This window comes from Schistocerca serialis, chromosome 4 (assembly GCF_023864345.2).
Source record: "Schistocerca serialis cubense isolate TAMUIC-IGC-003099 chromosome 4, iqSchSeri2.2, whole genome shotgun sequence".
NCBI lineage: Eukaryota > Metazoa > Arthropoda > Insecta > Orthoptera > Acrididae > Schistocerca > Schistocerca serialis.
This window is the reverse complement of record NC_064641.1, coordinates 120,172,839-120,193,022: the sequence shown is the minus strand read 5'-3', so window position 1 is coordinate 120,193,022 and position 20,184 is coordinate 120,172,839. Positions and strand designations below refer to the sequence as shown.

General features: G+C 38.3%; 1 protein-coding gene across 1 annotated transcript in view; it reads left to right on the top strand.

Moving 5' to 3' along the window:
* LOC126473928 (U3 small nucleolar RNA-associated protein 6 homolog) overlaps positions 1-20,184 on the top strand; it is a 128,643-nt gene that overhangs the window by 38,791 nt on the left and 69,668 nt on the right. The window contains exons 2-4 of the mRNA XM_050101286.1: positions 3,531-3,657; positions 13,876-14,010; positions 18,195-18,377. Coding sequence (XP_049957243.1) covers positions 3,531-3,657; positions 13,876-14,010; positions 18,195-18,377 — 445 coding nt within the window. The remainder of the gene's footprint in view (positions 1-3,530; positions 3,658-13,875; positions 14,011-18,194; positions 18,378-20,184) is intronic.

The following is a 20,184-nucleotide window of genomic DNA, read 5'->3' as shown; positions in this document are numbered from 1 at the left end:
TTCTAACATTGTCATATAAAAATCGCCCCAAGAGTTACTTTGTCCCATTTTTCGATTGTGTTGTTGTTGTTGTTGTTGTTGTTGTTGTCTTCAGTCCTGAGACTGGTTTGATGCAGCTCTTCATGCTACTCTATCCTGTGCAAGCTTCTTCATCTCCCAGTACTTACTGCAACCTACATTCTTCTGAATCTGCTGAGTATATTCATCTCTTGGTCTCCCTCTACGATTTTTACCCTCCACGCTGCCCTCCAGTGCTAAATTTGTGATCCCTTGATGCCTCCGAACATGTCCTACCAACCGGTCCCTTCTTCTTGTCAAGTTGTGCCACAAATTTCTCTTCTCCCCAATTCTATTCAATACCTCCTCATTAATTATGTGATCTACCCATCTAATCTTCAGCATTCTTCTGTAGCACCACATTTCAAAAGCTTCTATTCTCTTCTTGTCTAAACTATTTATCGTCCATGTTTCACTTCCATACATGGCTACACTCCATACAAATACTTTCAGAAACAACTTCCTGACACTTATATCTATGCTCGATGTTAACAAATTTCTCTTCTTCAGAAACACTTTCCTTGCCATTGCCAGTCTACATTTTATATCCTCTCTACTTCGACCATCATCAGGTATTTTGCTACTACTTTAAGTGTCTCATTTCCTAATCTAATTCCCTCAGCATCACCCGACTTAATTCGACTGCATTCCATTATCCTCGTTTTGCTTTTGTTGATGTTCATCTTATATCCTCCTTTCAAGACACTGTCCATTCCGTTCAACTGCTCTTCCATGTCCTTTGCTGTCTCTTGACAGAATTAAAATGTCATCGGTGAACCTCAACGTTTTTGTTTCTTCTCCATGGACTTTAATACCTACTCTGAATTTTTCTTTTGTTTCCTTTACTGCATGCTCAATATACGGATTGAATAATGTTGGGGACAGGCTACAACCCTGTCTCACTCCCTTCCCAACTGCTGCTTCCCTTTCATGCCCTTCGATTCTTATAACTGCCATCTAGTTTCTCTACAAATTGTAAATAGCCTTTCGCTCCCTGTATTTTACCCCTGCCACCTGTAGAATTTGAAAGAGAGTATTCCAGTCAACATTGTCAGAAGCTTTTTCTAAGTCCACAAATGCTAGAAATGTAGGTTTGCCTTTCCTTAATCTATTTTCTAAGATAAGTCGTAGGGTCAGTATTGCCTCACGTGTTCCATCATTTCTGCGAAATCCAAACTGATCTTCGCCGAGGTCGGCTTCTACCAGTTTTTCCATTCGTCTGTAAAGAATTCACGTTAGTATTTTGCAGCTGTGACTTATTAAACTGATAGTTATGTAATTTTCACATCTGTCAACACCTGCTTTCTTTGGGATTGGAATTATTATATTCTTCTTCAAGCCTGAGGGTATTTCGCCTGTCTTGTACATCTTGCTCACCAGATGGTAGAGTTTTGTCAGGACTGGCTCTCCCAAGGCCGTCAGTAGTTCGAATGGAATGTTGTCTACTCCCGGGGCCTTGTTTCGACTCAGGTCTTTTCGTGCTCTGTCAAACACTTCACGCAGTATTGTATCTCCCATTTCAGCTTCATCTACATCCTCTTCCATTTCCATAATATTGTCCTCACGTACATCACTCTTGTATAGACCCTCTATATACTCCTTCCACCTTTCTGCTTTCCCTTCTTTGCTTAGAACGGGGTTTCCATCTGAGCTCTTGATATTCTTACAAGTGGCTCTCTTTTCTGCAAAGGTCTCTTTAATTTTCCTGTAGGCAGTATCTATCTTACCCCTAGTGAGATAAGCCTCTACATCCTTACATTTGTCTTCTATCCATCACTGCTTAGCCATTTTGCACTTCCTGTCGATCTCATTTTTGAGATGTTTGTATTCCCTTTTGCCTGCTTCATTTAATGTGTTTTTATATTTTCTTCTTTCATCAATTAAATTCAATATTTGTTCTGTTATCCAAGGATTTCTACTAGCCCTCGTCTTTTTACCTACTTGATCCTCTGCTGCCTTCACTACTTCATCCTTCAGTGCTACCCATTCTTCTTCTACTTTATTTCTTTCCCCCATTCCTGTCAATTGTTCCCTTATGCTCTCCCTGAAACTCTGTACAACCTCTGGTTTAGCCAGTTTATCCAAGTCCCATCTCCTTAAATTCCCACCTTTTTGCAGTTTCTTCAGTTTTAATCTACAGTTCCTAGCCAATAAATTGTGGTCAGAGTCCACATGTGCCCCTGGAAATGTCTTACAATTTAAAACCTGGTTCCTAAATCTCTGTCTTACCATTATATAATCTATCTGATACCTTCTAGTATCTCCAGGATTCTTCCATGTATACAACCTTATTTTATGATTATTGTGTAACCTAAAAAAGAGAACTACAGTGCAAGAGAGACAGAAACTCACACCTGCAAAAGTCGCAAAAAATATTTTTGTAAAAAAGTGCACTTGAAAATGAGAATAAATTTTCAAAATGCGTTGTGCTAAACATGAAAAAGTATGTACCTGGTGCAGCTTTTCGTTATTTAAAGCATGAATGACACAGTTACAGGCTTTCCAAAAACATCATTTACTGATGTGATGAATTAAGATCGTAACGTACGGGCAACTGTCACATCTGTTTGGTTTCAGTTATATTGATGATTTGTTTCTGTGTGTTACTTATGTTACTTTCAGCCGCAAATAAGTAATAATTCAAAAGTCACTAATGATAAAGTGCAAAATTTTTGTGGAAGAGTGATATCACGTAGCACTTGGTAGAATTTTTTGTTACTTTTGAGATGTGTGTATTGTCAAAATTTCTTTAAAAACTGCCTTTCATTCTTTCTCAAAGAGAAAGCCACCAAGAGGGATATTACCAGACATTTGTATCTCTTACACTGAAGAGCTTTGATACTCTATTTTCAGATATTCAATGTGTTCTGTGTGAGCATTCCAGCAGTCCCTGATTATAACGTGTGGATAGTTAAACATGGTTCATATCCACAAACTTGCAAACTGCAACAACATTGTCATTAATGACATTCTTCTGTGACAATGTTTACAGCAGAATGACAAACTGTGCAACATTTTTAAATTAATTAAAATAGTTGACCCTTAGAAGCTTTAATATCTGCAAACTACATTCAGAGTTTGAAGACAACAATGATTTGACATGTTTATTGTTTAGAAAACAAGTAGTAAGGTATGTTTTGTTCATGATAATGATCCTAGCAAAATGCCACTGTAAGATAATTCAACTACGTCACATAACTCCATATAATTACAGATGAACCACATATACAAGACCAGTTTAAATTTGAATGACCAAGGAGTGCAGTGGAAGTTGAAGCAAGCAGTATCAGTAGAAATAACAGCAGAAATTAGACAGTGATTCTGTAAAATGACCTTGAATATAAATTTTTCAAAATAAATTTGTACTGTTAGGAGTATTAGTAGAACGAGCTATATTTTGTGATGAGGCAGTGAATAGGGTCATTAATTGTGCATTGTAGTCAACTTTTGTTTTACTTTTGTTCCTGTTTCAGGCAAATTATAAAGAAAAGGAAAGATTTTGAGTACAAACTGATGAGGAGAACCAAATGCAAAGAAGATTTTCTTCGATACATACAATATGAAATGGATGTAATGAAACTGGTCAAAATTCGGAAAGAGGTAATGCTTGTTTCTGCATTGTATTGAATCATTAGAACACTCACTTGATGTTTTAGGAGGATGATCTGTATATATCTCATTTATTTGCACTAACTTCTAACAGTTGTAAGCAAAATGACTCGTAGAGCGATTGCGATTCAGCACAAGATGTTAGTGATAACAATCAGAATAGTTATTCCTTTTCAGGGAGCTAATGTTTGCTGGTGGAGTGTGCAAAGCCTGTTGAGGTAAACGTAATGGATTTGTTTTTAATCTTCCATTCTTTATCCCTATGTTTTGAAATATTGTTAGGCTGAATTCATTGGATTTAGAGGCTAATACATTGAATTGACCTCATCTGTCTGGCTGCTCTTGTTATCAAGGAGCTGAATAATGCTTAACACTAGTTCAGCAAGACAGAGCTTCAGTCTGTAGTATTATATAAAAAATGCCCTTCATTTAGCCAAGCTTGGTTGCTGACACTATCATATTAGAAGCAGTTAATGGTTACAGACTACTATATTTTGATGCTTATCTGTGAGACTTTTGTGTGTCCACATCATCTAATCAATAGCGAATATAATACAGATTTTGCCAGAAGTGAGGTAAGAACATCAAGGAAAGGTAGACAAGCACTGTAAATGTACACAGACTGAGAAACACACATTAGGAAATATGTTAGATAAAACTTTTACTTAGCATAAAAGACTTTGAACACAAAACCAATTATACAGAACTGTTACACTGAAGTGACAAAAATCATGGGATAGCAATATGCGTGAATACAGATATAAAAAGACACTGCTTTCTTTTGTACTCAGGCGATTCATGTGGAAAGGTATCAGACGTGATTGTGGCCGCACAATGGGAATTAAGACTTTGAAAACGGAATGGTAATTGGAACTAGACACAGGGGACATACCATTATAAAAATTGTTAGAGAATTCAATAGTCTGAGATCCACAGTGTAAAGTGTGTGGCGAGAATACCAGTTAGTTATCAGTACTAACAGACAAGCACCACTGAATGAAATAGCCACAGGAATCAATGTGGGACATGTGACAAACATATTAGTTATGACAGTGTGGTGAAATTTGATATTAATGGGCTATGGGACCATACATGTGATGAGAGTGCCTTTGCTAACAGCACGACACCACCTGCAGTGCCTCTCCTGGTCACGTCACCATATAGCTTGGGCCCTAAATGACTGGAAAACTGTGGCCTATTCTGATGAGTCCCAATTTCTGTTGGTAGGAGCTACTCTGAGACCATTTGCATCCATTCATGGACTTTATATTCCCAAACAATTATATAATTTTTATGGATGATGATGCGCCATGTCACTGGGCCATAATTGTTTGTGATTCATTTGAAGAACCTTTTGTAGAATTGGTGCAAATGATTTGGTCACCCAGATCCCTAATATGACTCCCATCAAACATTTATGGGACACGATCGAGAGGTCAGTTAGTGCACAAAATCTTGCACCGGCAACACTGTCACAGTTACAGATGGCTATAGAGGCAGCATATCGCAGTATTTCTGCAGGGTACTTCAAATGACTTGTTGAGCTGCTGCACTACACTGGGCAAAAGGAGGTCTGACACATAGATACCCTGTGACTTTTGTCACCTCAGTGTAGAATCTGATATTGGTCAACTTATTTGCGCTAATTGTAAACCTGATGATCATAAACTTCAAAACACAAATTAATACGGAATGTATACAAGTCTCTTAATATGTTGCAAACCTTCTACACTGAATGTGCCTTTGTGACCATATCCACACATCAGGAGTTCCCATACTTTTCTTTTGACAGAAGGAAGGCTTTGAGAATACTTGTACTTTGACAGAACCCTTTTTTTCTTTTAAAGGTTAATAAAATTTTAAAGAATGAGGAAAAACTTCCTTTTTCAGTGATTACTCCAATTTTAAATCATAACTAATAACACAGAAACCGTAATAAAATTTTTGAAAAATAATCAGTAGTATCAAAATCTAAGTGATAAAAACCGTGCTATTAGTAGTTTCTTGCGGAGCACTTATTCATTTTTCGCAGAACACAGTTCGGGAAATTGTTCCTTTATATTATAAAATTAAAAAATAGGGACCATCTTCAGAACAAGCTGTCCTCAATCCAAAAGTTCATTTGAATACTGCAGTATTTTAGTATGCACGGTCCCTTTGTAGGTGATGGTGTTGCTTTTCTCAATTGATTCTACATATATAAAGTTGTAACTTAAGAGGAAATCTTACTCAGTGACATTGCAAACATCAGAAACTGTACTCTCTTTAGACTGATACAAAACTCTTTAACTGAATTACATTTGAAAAGAAATTAATGAATACATCGTCCTTTCTGTTAGTAACAAAACTATCTCATATTTTCAGAGCATACTAATACACAAATTGTATACTGCACATTTCTGTTTCTCATACATTGCCTTGTTTTTTTTTCCCATGAATTTGTCATTTTGTGTAGATCCCATCATGAAAGAGGAGCTTCACGGATGAGGAAAAGATAAATGCATATATTAACATATGGTAAAGAGGAACATAAAATTTTTAGGAAGTATGCCACTTAAGCTGCTACTTCGCCATTTAGTTAGTTTATGAACCAGCTATGCAGTCTCTTACCACCAAGGGAAAGATACAACGCAGTCAACGTTGGAAAGTGTTATACTGGCACGAGTTACATCAATGACTATTGGCTGCCAGCAGCAGCAGACAGGAGCTTGCTGGCCAATAATGCTTGTGAGGCTATCCCATCAGTTGCAGCTATGAACATAGTGGTCTTAAGTGTGTAATGTACTGCTTTATGTCAGGCGCAGATAGGCACCACAGCAGCAAAATACTATGGTTTGGCACTAAAAATAACTACTCTAAACCCATGCTTGGCTCTCCATTTGTGCCATCCAATCAAAAATCAATGGCATCCCTGTAACACTGACAGAGCATGACAAAATAACACTGCATAAGATTTGAATGCGGCATTGTCCCGTGATGATGATTAATTGCTACAGTGGCTGAAACATTGGTACACACACACACACACACACACACACACACACTGGCTGCCCAATAGACTGTACTTTTTGTTCTTTTTTTGTTTATCGCTGACCAGTAACTGGCACACTGCAGGACACAGACATTGTAGTTATGTTCATTAATTGGTGCATTTACAGAATATGCTGGAAAAAAAATAGTTCTACTTTCTGCCACCAGGTGAAAATATGGCACTGCAAGAAATCAGAATGTGATGTGGGTGCAGAAAAAGGGGAGGCACAATCACACACATGATAACAGTGGTTCGGGCACTTTTATTAAGGTGTGGTCACAAGTTACAACACGGGTCCAATACGGTCTCCCTACTCAGCAACATGCTACATCCGTAACACTGCATGGTCGACAGTTGCTCGCATCATATCTGGTGTAATCAGTGCGATATGTCGTCGTATGCTATCCTTCAGAACAGGAAGAGCCCGGATACATCCATGATTGACATGATCTTCCAAATGTTCCTGTACCCAGAACTCGTGTGAATTTAGGTTGGGAATCTGGAAGGCCACGCATTTTGAAATTGCGTAGAGATGATGTGCTTGTTACCAAAGGTTTCTCGAAGCAAATCTTTCACCTGGTGAGAGGCATGTGGTGTCAGCCAATATTGGATGAAAATAGTGGTGTGGTCACAGTTGCATTTTTGCAAAGCTGTAATTGTGTTGTACACCTAATATGCCCATGAGGTGTCATCTCCTCGAAGAAAAACGGGCCCAGAATGAAGAGGCTTGTCAAATCTTACTACACCACACAGTCATGTAAGCTGAGTGCAGTGGATGTTCCTGCAGAACATGTGGTTTAGTAGTACCTCATATGTGACAATTTTGTGTATTCACGGCACTGTGCAGAGTAAAATGTGCCTCATCTGTCTGAAGAATATTCACTGGCGAAAGGTACCCATCCTGAATCTTGTGTAAAACGCGTGGCAAAATCTTTTGAACTGTTGACCAGGAGAGAGAGAATTCCCATTACACAGCTTGAGCACTGGCTGCAGAATTTGAAGCATGTGCTGCATTGCTGGCTGTAGCTACAGAAAATTCATAAACAGCTGCCATGGGAATGGGTTGCCTCTGTATCCCTGCTGCACCACTTAAATATCAGTTTCTTCAAATTTCTTAATCATTTTTTTTCCCATTTATTGAAAGGTGTTTGTCAGTCCTATTCACGTAGTGCAGTGCTGCTATTGGTGCTGGTATGATAAAAAAACCTTACCAGCTGTGCACGTTCTTTCTTCTCAGTAGCCATTGTGTTTTATATGGAAAACTTCCAACCTTCTTAGTCCTTTACACCAACAGCCACTTCACAAAAGAAATCAGCGTGTGCCACCAAGCAACTAACAGCATATTGACATCAAAGCAAGAAACATTTCACTTGCAGCACCATATTTTCACATGGTGGCAGAAAGTAGAATTATTATTTTTTTCAGCATACACCAATTAATGAATGTATCTATGATGATTCAGCATGCTGTGATGTAAACAGCCCACACTGTAGCACTTGGAATGTCATCAGTTTAATTACAACCACTTGGTGTATTCCAAAGATGTTTGCTGACATCATTCTTTAAAATAAAAAATGTAATTAATTATACAAAAGTTGTAATTAGCATATAAATTAGGATGTTGTGTAATTGGCAATTGTGATGTGCTTAACATCCAAAGGTTATGATGAATTTGTTTGTATCATAGATTACAAAATTTCAGTTCTAATTTTTATTAGCTATGTTAACATAACGTGTTTCAGCACTTCATATTTACAAGAATATTGCTGAATATTTTGATTGAAAATTTTATTTTTTGGGTAGGTTTGGTCATTCAAAATAATATGAGGATATTTTGTCATATAAGTGAAAAGTTGTATTTCTTTTAAAATTGGTGGCTTTTTCAGCAGAGTGTAGGATTGACAAACATTTTTGTCGCTGGCTGTGTATTTAAGTTCTTGGAGGTGTGAACTAAATGAAGACATATACTTGCAGTGAGATTTAGACATTCTCTGAATCTTATTTTGAAATTTTTTCCTCATTGTCTTACATATATTTTCTCACAACTATTGCAGAAGCGCCGGCCGGAGTGGCCGGGAGGTTCTAGGTGCTTCAGTCTGGAACCGCGCGACCGCTACGGTCGCAGGTTCAAATCCTGCCTCGGGCATGGATGTGTGTGATGTCCTTAGGTTAGCTAGGTTTAAGTAGTTCTAATTTCTAGGGGACTGATGACCTCAGAAGTTAAGTCCCATAGTGCTCAGAGCCATTTGAACCATTTTATTGTAGAAGCCTGTACTTAATACATGAACATGTGTTGTTATATGCTAAGGAAATAATTGCAAAGAAATTGCGGATTTCAAGCCCTGTAACTGCTCATGAACTGAGCTGCTTGTAATTTCAAACTACATACATTGAACAACAGTAATTGTATTGGAAGTGTTACAGTGTAATTTCTTGATCATAAATTTCAGCAACAAAATGAAATTTGATGAGAGGTGATGTTATCACCTGAAAGACTGCAGTGATCCGACATTTAAGAATTTGTAGAAACTAAATCAATATTTGGTAGCAAATTTATTTAATTCAATTAACGATTTTGGTAATTATGACTGACATCAGAGTGATCTAAAAAAGGACATGCATACTTATCAGTAAGAGCATTCTGGTAAGTTACAACAGTATAAGCATTGATTCATATGACCTGAGAAGCATCTGACAAATTACGTACCTGTCTTCTTGAAGTTAATAAAGAAAGTAAATAAAATTTTTAGCCATGATTGGCACCTTCACAGGATATAAAAACATAATACTGTGATGAACACTTATGACTGCTCATGTAAAGTCACCATAAGCACGCTGATGCACTTCCAGCTGCAATATTAATAACTGTGGGAGCCTGGCTGCTAGGTGCCCCTGACTGTAATCAGGGTTCTGTTTTAAAGGTTAAGGAAATTTGCAAGTTTTTGGAGCCCATTGTTCCTTCTCACAGAGGTGTTGAAGGGGAAGGACCAGCATGAAGAAAAAGGACTGGCAAGGTTTAGGAAATGGGGAGAACTTGGAAAAGTTCCCCAGAACCACAGGTTAGCGGGGAAGTAGATCATGCTCGAATTTTGTGTATTGGCAGTGTACACCCTTTGTCTGTGTCCATTAATCTTGACTTATAACATAGTGGTAGTCATACCAACATAAAAGGCCAGATAGTGTTTCTGTAAAAGTTGGTACATGATGTGTGTTGTTTCACAGGTAGCTCTCACTTTGATAGTGTGTGTTTTGCTAGTTACAGGGCTGATATAGGTGGTGGTAGGAGGGTGCATAGGGTAAGTCTTACAATGGGGATGGTCACAGTGGTAGGGACTATAGGATAGAGAAATAATTTCAGCTGCTGAATAGGATATTGCGGAGATTTGGGGGTCGCCAAAATGAGGAGGGGGGGGGGGGGGGGGGAAAGAGCTGCTGAATAGGATATTGCAGAGATTTGGGGGTCGCCAAAATGAGGAGGGGGGGGGGGGGGGGGATGAAATACTGTTCTAGGTGTAATGGGCAAAATGTCGGGCAGAGTGGACACCATTTTAGGGCAAGATTTAAGGAAGTTATAACCTTGTTGAAATGTTCATTCTGCCAGACATTTTTGCCACCACATGTAGAATATCATTTAGTCACACACACACCCCCCCCCCCCCCTCCCCCCCCCCCCCCCCACCCCCCCCCCCACCCTGCAATATCGTGGTCAGACCTATGCTGCTTCGGCAACCATTTCCCTATCCTACGCTACCCTATCGCTACCCTATGGCCCATACTCCTGTGACAATATCCGCCATAAGATTTATTGTATTCACCCTCCTACTACCCCCTATATCAGCCCTGTAACTGGCAAAACTTGTACTATTAATAACTGTGAAATGACAAATCATTTACCAGCTGTTACGTAAACACTGTTTGGCCTTTTGCATTGGCATGAAAACCATCAAGGTATTCGTCAAGATGGATGTAGACAGAGGTTGTACACTGGCAACACAGCTGTGGAGCATGCTCTACAATGTGACAGTCGTGACCTCGGTGCCTGTTTCATTGAACCACACATGCCACATCGGGATTCTTCCCCCAGACACTAGCTTCTCAGAACTGTGCAGGTGGGAACTGGCATTGCATGTCCTCGGTTCTCACCACCTACATGACCTTAATTTATGTTAATTTCTCCAGTCTCAGTATTTCTTCTCAGTAAGTATTCTGTTCTTAACTCCCTTTTAGTGTTCTATATCTTTCATTTTCTGAACTGTCAATTTTTGTCTTCTTCACCTCTACCATACACAATACTCTTAGGTTACTGCTCTTATTAAATCCTGCACAACATTTTGCCAGTAATCCCTATCTTGCCGATTGCCCGACCTTCCAGTCCCCAATAATTAGTCTCCTTCTCATCCTGTCCTGTACTGGGGTCCTGGATGACTTTTTCAAACTCTTACTATTTCCTAAAGCTTGTCAGTCCTTCCTCTTCATCCCTCTGTCTTCCCCTTCAATGATTTTGCCAAAAGGAGCACTGGCTGCAAAAAGCTTACAAATTTCTTTAACCTTGACATGTGTGTTTTCTCTTGCTGCTGCTTGCAGAGTAGACTCTCTATATGTCCAGTTACATTATAAAGCCACAGGTAGGCTGCTTAAGATTATACACAAGACAAAATAGGAGTTAAAACTGTAATAAAAATAGAGCTGAAATAGAAAATGGAGTTTGCTGTAAATAGTTACAATCACAAATTCCATCTCTCAAATAGGTCTACCTTGTACATAGCATAGTATGAAATTAGTTGAAAACAGAATAACGAGACAAGCAAAAAGGCGCAGTGAGCTTGTGAAAATGGAGCCAAAAAGACAAGAAAACACTGAAGGAGAGAGGACATGCAGATCCATAAATAAGATGTGAGCAGCGTGGGACCAGGGACAGAAATCAAAACTTAAATTTATCACTGAAGTAGAGAGAAAAAAAAAGTATTAACTATTGGGACCTGATAGTCACGAAAACCAATAATAGACATGTTTGTTATTTATAGAAAACCTATGTGCATGGATGATGATGATGATAGTTTCAAATCCTGTCATCCTATGCACTATAGAACAATTTTTCTTGTACTTCCATGAAACACCAGTTTATTGGCTTGCCATCAGACAGCCAAGAAATTCATGGAGAGTTAGACATATTAAAACAAATACCTGTAGTAAATGGACACAGAGCTTTGTCATGTGACCTTACAATAACATAAAACAACAGAAACACTCTGGCACACGAGGCAACAAAAAACAAGAAAAATTATGCCTTTGTAACATATTAAGGAAAAGTTTCTTAAGAGCAAGTGAAACAATTTAAGAACACAACTGTGTGATATTGTTTTCAAATAAATAGTACTCTGAAACTCATCTGAGACACAATGTAAGTAACAAACATAATAAATGTTCATCTTAAGAGCAAGTGAAACAATTTAAGAACACAACTGTGTGATATTGTTTTCAAATAAATAGTACTCTGAAACTCATCTGAGACACAATGTAAGTAACAAACATAATAAATGTTCAAATTCACACATCTACAAAATGACAAGTTTCTTGTGGTGGCCATTTTTGCAGCAGCTGTATATTTTAAACTACTGCAATTCATCTTCAAAATACATTGTGATAGTTGGGATAAATTTTGGACACACATGTAGAAATTGAAATACACATTACATTCAGGGAATAGACACGACTGCAGAACAGACAGTATTTGTGCAACACCTTACTGAACCAAGCATACTGTAACCAAAATCGATAACAACATTAGAGTTGTGCATATTGTACTGAAAGGCTGCCTGTTGAACCTTCTGGAGGAATTGGAGATCCACGGGTACAAGAAACACCACTCCACTAAAATTCTGAATGAACAAAGCAAAGTCTCACTGAATGCCTATTTTTAACCATATGATGGGCTGCTGTTCTTTCATATCATGGTTTGCTTACCATATCTGTTTGGTTTCTGTCACTGGTCCCATTCCACCCACATCTTACTCGTGGGTATGGCTGCCCTTTCTCTTTTAGGTCTTTTGTGTCCTTTTGGCTCTGTTTTTGTGCTAGTGGCTTCTTTCGTGTCTTGGTGTAGTTTGTTCAATGACTTTCATAATGTACATTGTACGTCATAATAGACACCTACTTGAGAGCAGGAGGTATTTGCAGTTCTCACTAATATCTTACTCTGGACCCAATTTTATTTTAATTACATTTTAACTCATCCTATTTTTGAATATGTAGAATCTTACATCCTATCTCTGGCTTTGTAACATACACTTGCAATAGCCATTGGATGGGCAATTTGCTGACATCACGGGTTACAAGTATTCGTCATGGTATTATCTTGTTTTTATATCCTGTGGACGTGCCAGTCATGGCTAAAATTTTCAGACAGGTATGTTATTTGTCTGTTGCTTCCCAGGTCATGCAAATCAACTCTAATAATTTCGCTGTTGTAGTTTATCATAATACTCTTGCTCGCGATATGCACATTGTTTTATTAGATGAGTCTGGTGACGACTGTAATGTTCAAAACCATAACTGAATCAAGTAAAAAAAAAAAGTGCAAAGACAATGTTACTTTTTACAAAAATTAAATTTATCTGGTTTTTAAATGTGGAACATGGTGCTGCTGAAGAAAGTTGATGAGTTGGGTAAATTGAATAACTAATGATGAAGGGTTTAATTAGGAATAAAAGCTGTTTATGGCGCAACTTCACTGAAAGTAGTAGTAGATTGTGAGGGTGCATCATGAGGAATCGAGGACTAGTTATTTTGGTTATGGAGAGGAGTGTGAGGGGAGCAAAAATTGTAGACCAAGGCTTGAACACAGTTTGATTCAAACGGGCACAATGTGCAGAGATTACACAGGTGTGGAAAGACTGACGTAGTATAGACTAGTGTGGAGAGCTGCGTCAAACCAGTCTGCTGAATGATGAGAGCAACAACATGTCACTTAAGTGGTTTGACGCTCATGAGAAGTTGTTATCAGAAACAGGAGAAATGTTTTCTAAATCCATTTTATGAAATAGTCTTCAGTATGTCCAGTGTGGCCTTAGTATTAAATTGAATTGTTTTGAGAGCTTTGTATAGAGATATCAATACAATCAACTGGGTATAGGCTAAAGTAATTAGTGCTAAACTTGCTACTATTAATTCTTTTCCAGACCCTGGGTATCAACCAGAACAACATTGACTACTTAGTGGCTCGTCGCATAGATAATGTATTTAAGGGAGCACTCCACAGATTTGGTGATGATATTAGACTATGGCTTTCATACATTAAATTTTGCAAAAGAGTGGTAAGTATAACTGGCAGTTTGTCATAGATAGTTTCTTTTTCCTTCCCCAGAGTTTAAAACTGTATAGTGCATGGTAATATTGTGAAGAGATATTTTTATAGCTAACATTCATCAGTCCACTGATTACAACACCCAGAGACTTGTAAGCTGAACCACTGAAATCCTTTTGAATTTTGATACAGTGGTTGAATGCTCATTTTCTCAGATTTGTGTATGTGATTTATATTATACAGCTTTATTACATCGATACTTAGCAAAATACTGTTAACTGAACGACAGAGAGCTCTTCCATTCTACCACATATTTCAGTTCCTATGGTGCAATGGAAAACTGCTTTAAATGCTTCTGTAAAAGGACATTTCAGCTAATCCCACCCTTGCAATCCCTGTGGAACTGTAGCATAGGAGGGAATAGTTTATTCCTATCACCTCCCTTGATATGTTGTAAGTAGACTTTCACAGAATAGCTGGCTTCCATTTTCTAGTGCCCGATAGTTCAGATTTTTCAGCATTTCTGTGACACTCTCCTGTAGGTGAAACCAACCTGCCACCATCTACGCCCTTCTTTGTTTACATCTAATATCCCCTGCTGGACCTTTTTGATAGGAGTTCCACATGTTTAAACAGAATTGTAGCATGGGCCCCATGAGTATTTTGTAAACTGCCTTGTTTGTAGACTGACTACATTTTCCCAGTACCCTACGGATGAACTGAAGTCTTTCTCTCAGTCTGTCTGCTTTACCTGTAATTGTGCCTATGTGAAAATTCCATTTCATATCCTCACAAATTGCTACACCCAGGTATTTGTATAGGTTGACTGACTGAGATCCATTAAAATTGTAGCATAGGATGCTGTTTGTTTGCCTGAGAGATTTTTTGCATATTGGAAATTAAATGTTAATGTGATTGTATTGTTTATGAGAAAGTTCTGTAATAATTGGTTCTGGATTAATTTCTAATACAAAATTATGACAAGTTTATGTGGAATTTTATGTAAACTGGCACAGTTACAATGACAACAGAACACTAAAATTCCATCACCCAATGGTCTGTGATGCACATGGAGAGCTGCCTAAGTTGAAATCAGCCATGGCAACAAAAAGTAAAAAATAATTAAAAATGCACATCCAAGGAAGGGCTGGTGGAGGACTTGCATAATATCATAATATTTTAAATGCTTGTCAGAGAATAATCATTGTTGTCCCATACCCTTTTTTTTGAGAGGTTACTCACTGCCCATTTAGGTGGGAAGAAAACCACTCTGATGTTTATTTCTGAAATCAATAATTTTTCCCCTTGTTCTGAAAACGTTTTTGCTCTTAGCCCTTTTTTTTGGTTGGTGATTTGATGGTGCCCATATTATGTTAAATGTTTGAAAAAGGGCACAGTGTTTCAAAATTAAAAGATATTAACAATATTGGTGTATTGCTTAAAGTTTGATTAACAAAAGTATACCGTGTAAAACTTAATGTATTATTATTAATGAGAGGGCTGAGAGGTGACATCAATTTTTTGATGTTTCATGCCATATTTGTCCTCACCAACCTTAAACCGCAATGTTTGACTGCTGACAGTCTCTTTTTCTTTGTTACTAAATTGGTGATCATGCCAAATCCTCTTTTGGCTAATTATGCAGAAATTGCAATGAAAAACTTCGTACACCTCATAAAGCTGTATATATACTTGAATTTGCCTTTCCTATCAAAATCAGCCGGTTTAAATTTCAGTTTTAACTTTAATTTTGTTAACATTTGTCTCAACTTCACCTACAGTTAAACTTATGTTTCTGGGTGTGAGAAGGGTTCTAATACCCAATCAGAATTATCTTGTTTAAGTGCCTCTAAATGCAGACAAAATTTCAGATTATCAGCGTCATTTGTTTTCACAGAGGAGAGGTTTGGAAATTGATAGAACTTTCTCTAGCATAAATTTTATTTGGACAAGGCAAGTTTTGACACAAATGCCAAAAAACTGTTTTAGCTTTAATCAGATTCAAAGCATGTCCTTCCGCCTATAGATTCATCTCATTAAATGTATTATATAAATCCATTAAGGTATCAATATTGTTCCTAAACTATGCACAGTCTCTCTCTCCCTCCCTCATTATGCTATTAAGTGGCAGAATACACAAGCCTAGCCTGGACATGCGCTGCACATACTGCAGAAGTATATACAGCATTCAGTTGCACTTGCTACCTGATGACCCACTCCAATAGACCACTTATTCATATTGCCTGGAACACAACTGTTAGGTATTTGCAAAGAGGCTGCAGCAGATGAGGAATATGCAAAAGCATGCTACAACTCGGACCATTTGCTCAGTGGTAAATAACCATCACATGAAACAGCAAGCGATCAAAAATACACTGCACTCTTGGATGCGCCCCTCCCTCCTCTCCTCCAAGGGTGGATCCTGGCTCTAGGAAAAATTACCAGGCTATGTGGAGGAGGGATACGTGTCATTAAGGTCTACCAACTATGCTATTGTCCAAAATTAAAGCAACAAACCACTATTTCTCCATCCTGTGTCTAATTAATGATATAATCTTACAAAATGTCAATAGATGTTCATACGTTTGCGTTCTGCATGGAAGATGGCATTCCAGTTGATGGTCAACCACACCAATGATGATGTCAGGCACCAATCAAACGGAGTAGTGTTTGCTGTGCAGTCTCATATCAACAGCTGCTGTGTACGCAGTCTCAGACACTGCAGGATGGCACAGAGAAGATGTCCACTAGGCTCTCTGTGGTGGTTTGCCATAGGAAGAATGAACGCGGGACATACGCAAACTGATGAGCCCGATGGCTTAATGTGAATCGTTTTGTTGTTTCTCAGATGTGGCGACAGTTTATAGAGACCAAAACTGTCTTCTGAAGATCAGGGCAGGTCACACATATGTTACTTGGATTTAAGGGCACGACGGTACCATCTTAGTACTGCTTGGCAGCTGGTATCTTAGCCTCGCAGCATCCACTGGACGTAATGTATAGAGGTAAATAGTGTACAGAAGGCTATCGCAGAATGGCTTTTGCTGTCGGAGGCCTGCAGTATGCGTACCTCTGATGCATCTTCATGGAAGGGAATGTCTAGAGTTGAGTCCTTCACATACCACCTGGACAGTCGAACTGTGAGCCAATGTTGTTTTCGCGGATGAGTCCTGATTTGGTCTGGAGAGCGATTCTCGGCGGATTCGCAGCTGGAGGGAACATGGAACACCATTTCGGGACCCAAAAACTGTGTAAAGAGACTGGTTTCAAGGCAGATTGCTAATGGTGTGAGCAGGGATTATGTTGATCATTTGGACGCATCGTTGTGAAATTGTAAGGGTGAATCGGCACCTCATAGAGCAAAGTTGGTTGACATTTTCTTGGAAACGAAAGATAGTGCAGACATGGTGTGACCTGCTCGCTCTCCCAATTTGAATCTCATAGAGCATGTTTGGGATGGACTTGGGAGATGGATTGCACCACGTCACCATTCACGAACCACTCTCCAAGATTCGTGAGCAGCTCTGTGGGAAGAATGGGCATTATTGCCTCAACATGAGAGTGATGGCATCATTCACAGCATGCCCTATTATTGTCAGGCCTCTACTACTGCCAGAGGTGTCAGACCCCACACCAAGCATGTTAACCAGCTGTTGGAATGTGTGTGCACATCCATTAAGTTGGAAAAAAATGAAGGACATTTTTGTTTTCCATTATGCATGGTGCAGTTGTTTACATTCTGTATTCTTGACATTGTTTCTACTTTACTGTCACCTGTTTATACTGTTTCGTGGCAAGATAAATGCAATCTTGCAAAATTTAAGTTTGTTGCTTTATGTTTGGACCAGTGTAAATCAGATTGGGAGTGCCGAGTACCAAAGATAGCTGAATAAAATGGAGGTTTCTTGCAGTTGATAGCTGTATGAGTACGATGATGGTGAAATCCAAACTTCAATGGATCTGCTACGATGACTATTACACCTTATGTGCCCAGTTAGCAACCTAATAGTGGGAAATGTAAATTTGTGCATTATGGCTGAAACATGGCTATTGTCTAACTTTCTGTGATTTATAAACTTGTTTTAGTGCATTTGTTAGCTGTACACTTTATGTTGTTTTATACCTGGTTTATTTAAATATACAGTACACACATCATATGTTTCTGACTCAAATTAAAGAAATTGTATTTTGCAGCATTTCTACGCTTCAGTTAGCCGCATGCTGGTAAAAATGGTGCAGGTACACAGTGATAAACCTCAGATGTGGAAACTTGCTGCTCGTTGGGAATTCGAAGAGAGTAATTCCGTGGAGAGTGCCCGGCAGTTTCTTCTCCGAGGCCTCAGATTTCACCCGGACTCAAAACTTCTATACACAGAGGTACTACTAGAAAGACAAATTTACCTTTCTGTTTTGTCTTTGCCTTTAGTGTTAAGGTTTGATTATTATTTATCATGTTCTGCATGAACTGCTGTACTGCTAGTTATTATCAAAACATGCATTTCTGACATCTGTTGCATAAAGTACAGTACATAATGTTCTTGCTTGTAACATTCTGTGTTGGTGGCATTATTAAAATCTTAGATGTAGTGCACAGTTTTAATTTATCCAGGAAATTCCTACATATCTTGTCCATTTCTAGCTGAAGGGCCAGTTCATTTTTTCCCTATGTTTTGTGGTATTCACACAACTTAACACTGAGTGCTTCATTTTATGTCTTATTTCTGCACATCTAATTTCCTCTTTTTGAGTTTAACTTAAAAATTTTGTGTAAATAGGCTGAAGCAGCAAAGGCGCATTAACCGCTAAGCCATATTGGCACAGTGGCTAGCACAAGTGCACAGATTACCATGGCACATCTCCCTCCTCAGTCCAAATTTTCACTGCCGCCCCAGTATACTATAAATTCCTCCTCACACATGAACAGTGGACTGGAGCGACAGTGAGAATTTTGATTGAGGAGGGAGGCATGCCAGGGTAATCTATGCAGTCGTGCTATCCACTGGGCCAAGGTGGCGTAGTGGCTAATGCGCTTGCCTAGTAAGAAGGAGAATCCAGGTTCGATTCATGTACTCAGTGCAAATTTTCACTTACTGCTTCAGTCTATATACATAAAATCGTACAAACAACTTTCTCATTAGGACAGCCACATCTCGGAGACGTTATGAATAACAATAACAACACTCAACACTTGATAACTATGCAAATTATCATAAAAATTACTATAATTAAAAAGTCAAGAATGATGAGGAAGTGCTTCCAAAAGGCACACAGCTGTATGAAGATGCTTTATTTGCAACTACTGGTTTCACATCAGTATAGATGACTCATCATGTTTATAATTGTTACATTTCTGTACAGTAGACAGACAGTTACGGAGTCCCTGCTTTCGGGAAGTTATCCACATTAAAAGTCAAACCACAATGGTGGGTTGTCATAATAGAATTGAGTACAACCAAAAGATACTTGTAAAATTGTACAAAGCATGACTACTGAATGAGCCAGTCCGTGTTCTTAAAGTGTATCCTGTTGTCACAGAACTATTTACACTATTTAAACATTTTATTTTATTTAAATAATTTTGTGACGACAGGATACATTTTAAGAACACGTCTTGACTCATTCAGCAGTTGTGCTTTGTACATTTTTACAAGCATCTTTTGGGTGCACTCAATTTCATTATGACATTATGGTTTTACTTTTAACATGGATAACTTCCCAAAAGCTTGGACTCCGTAATTGTCCACTTTTGGAAACACCACCTCATCTTTCTTCAGTTTTTTAATTGTTGTAATTTTTATGATAATTTCAATGGTTATGGAGTGTTGAGTGATGTTTTTGCTATACAAAAAATCATATCTGTAAGGGACTAGTAAAGTCTCTCAAATTGCATCATTTCGTTAACTTAAAAAATATTGTTTATAAAATGTAAAATTCTATTAAACCTGATTCATCAAAATCTCTCCACAGCTGCTACAACCTACATCCCTTTGAACCTGACAATTTTCAAATCCCCGATCCTCACATATTCCCCATTCACAGGTTAATAATTGCTTTTTATCTAGGTGTCTATCCTATCAACCTCTATACCTTTGTGCCATGAGCTCTTTTCTGCTCAGTTTGATTCAGTATTACTTCATTAATTATTCAGTCTGCTCATCCCATCTAATTGCAAAATTGTTATGTA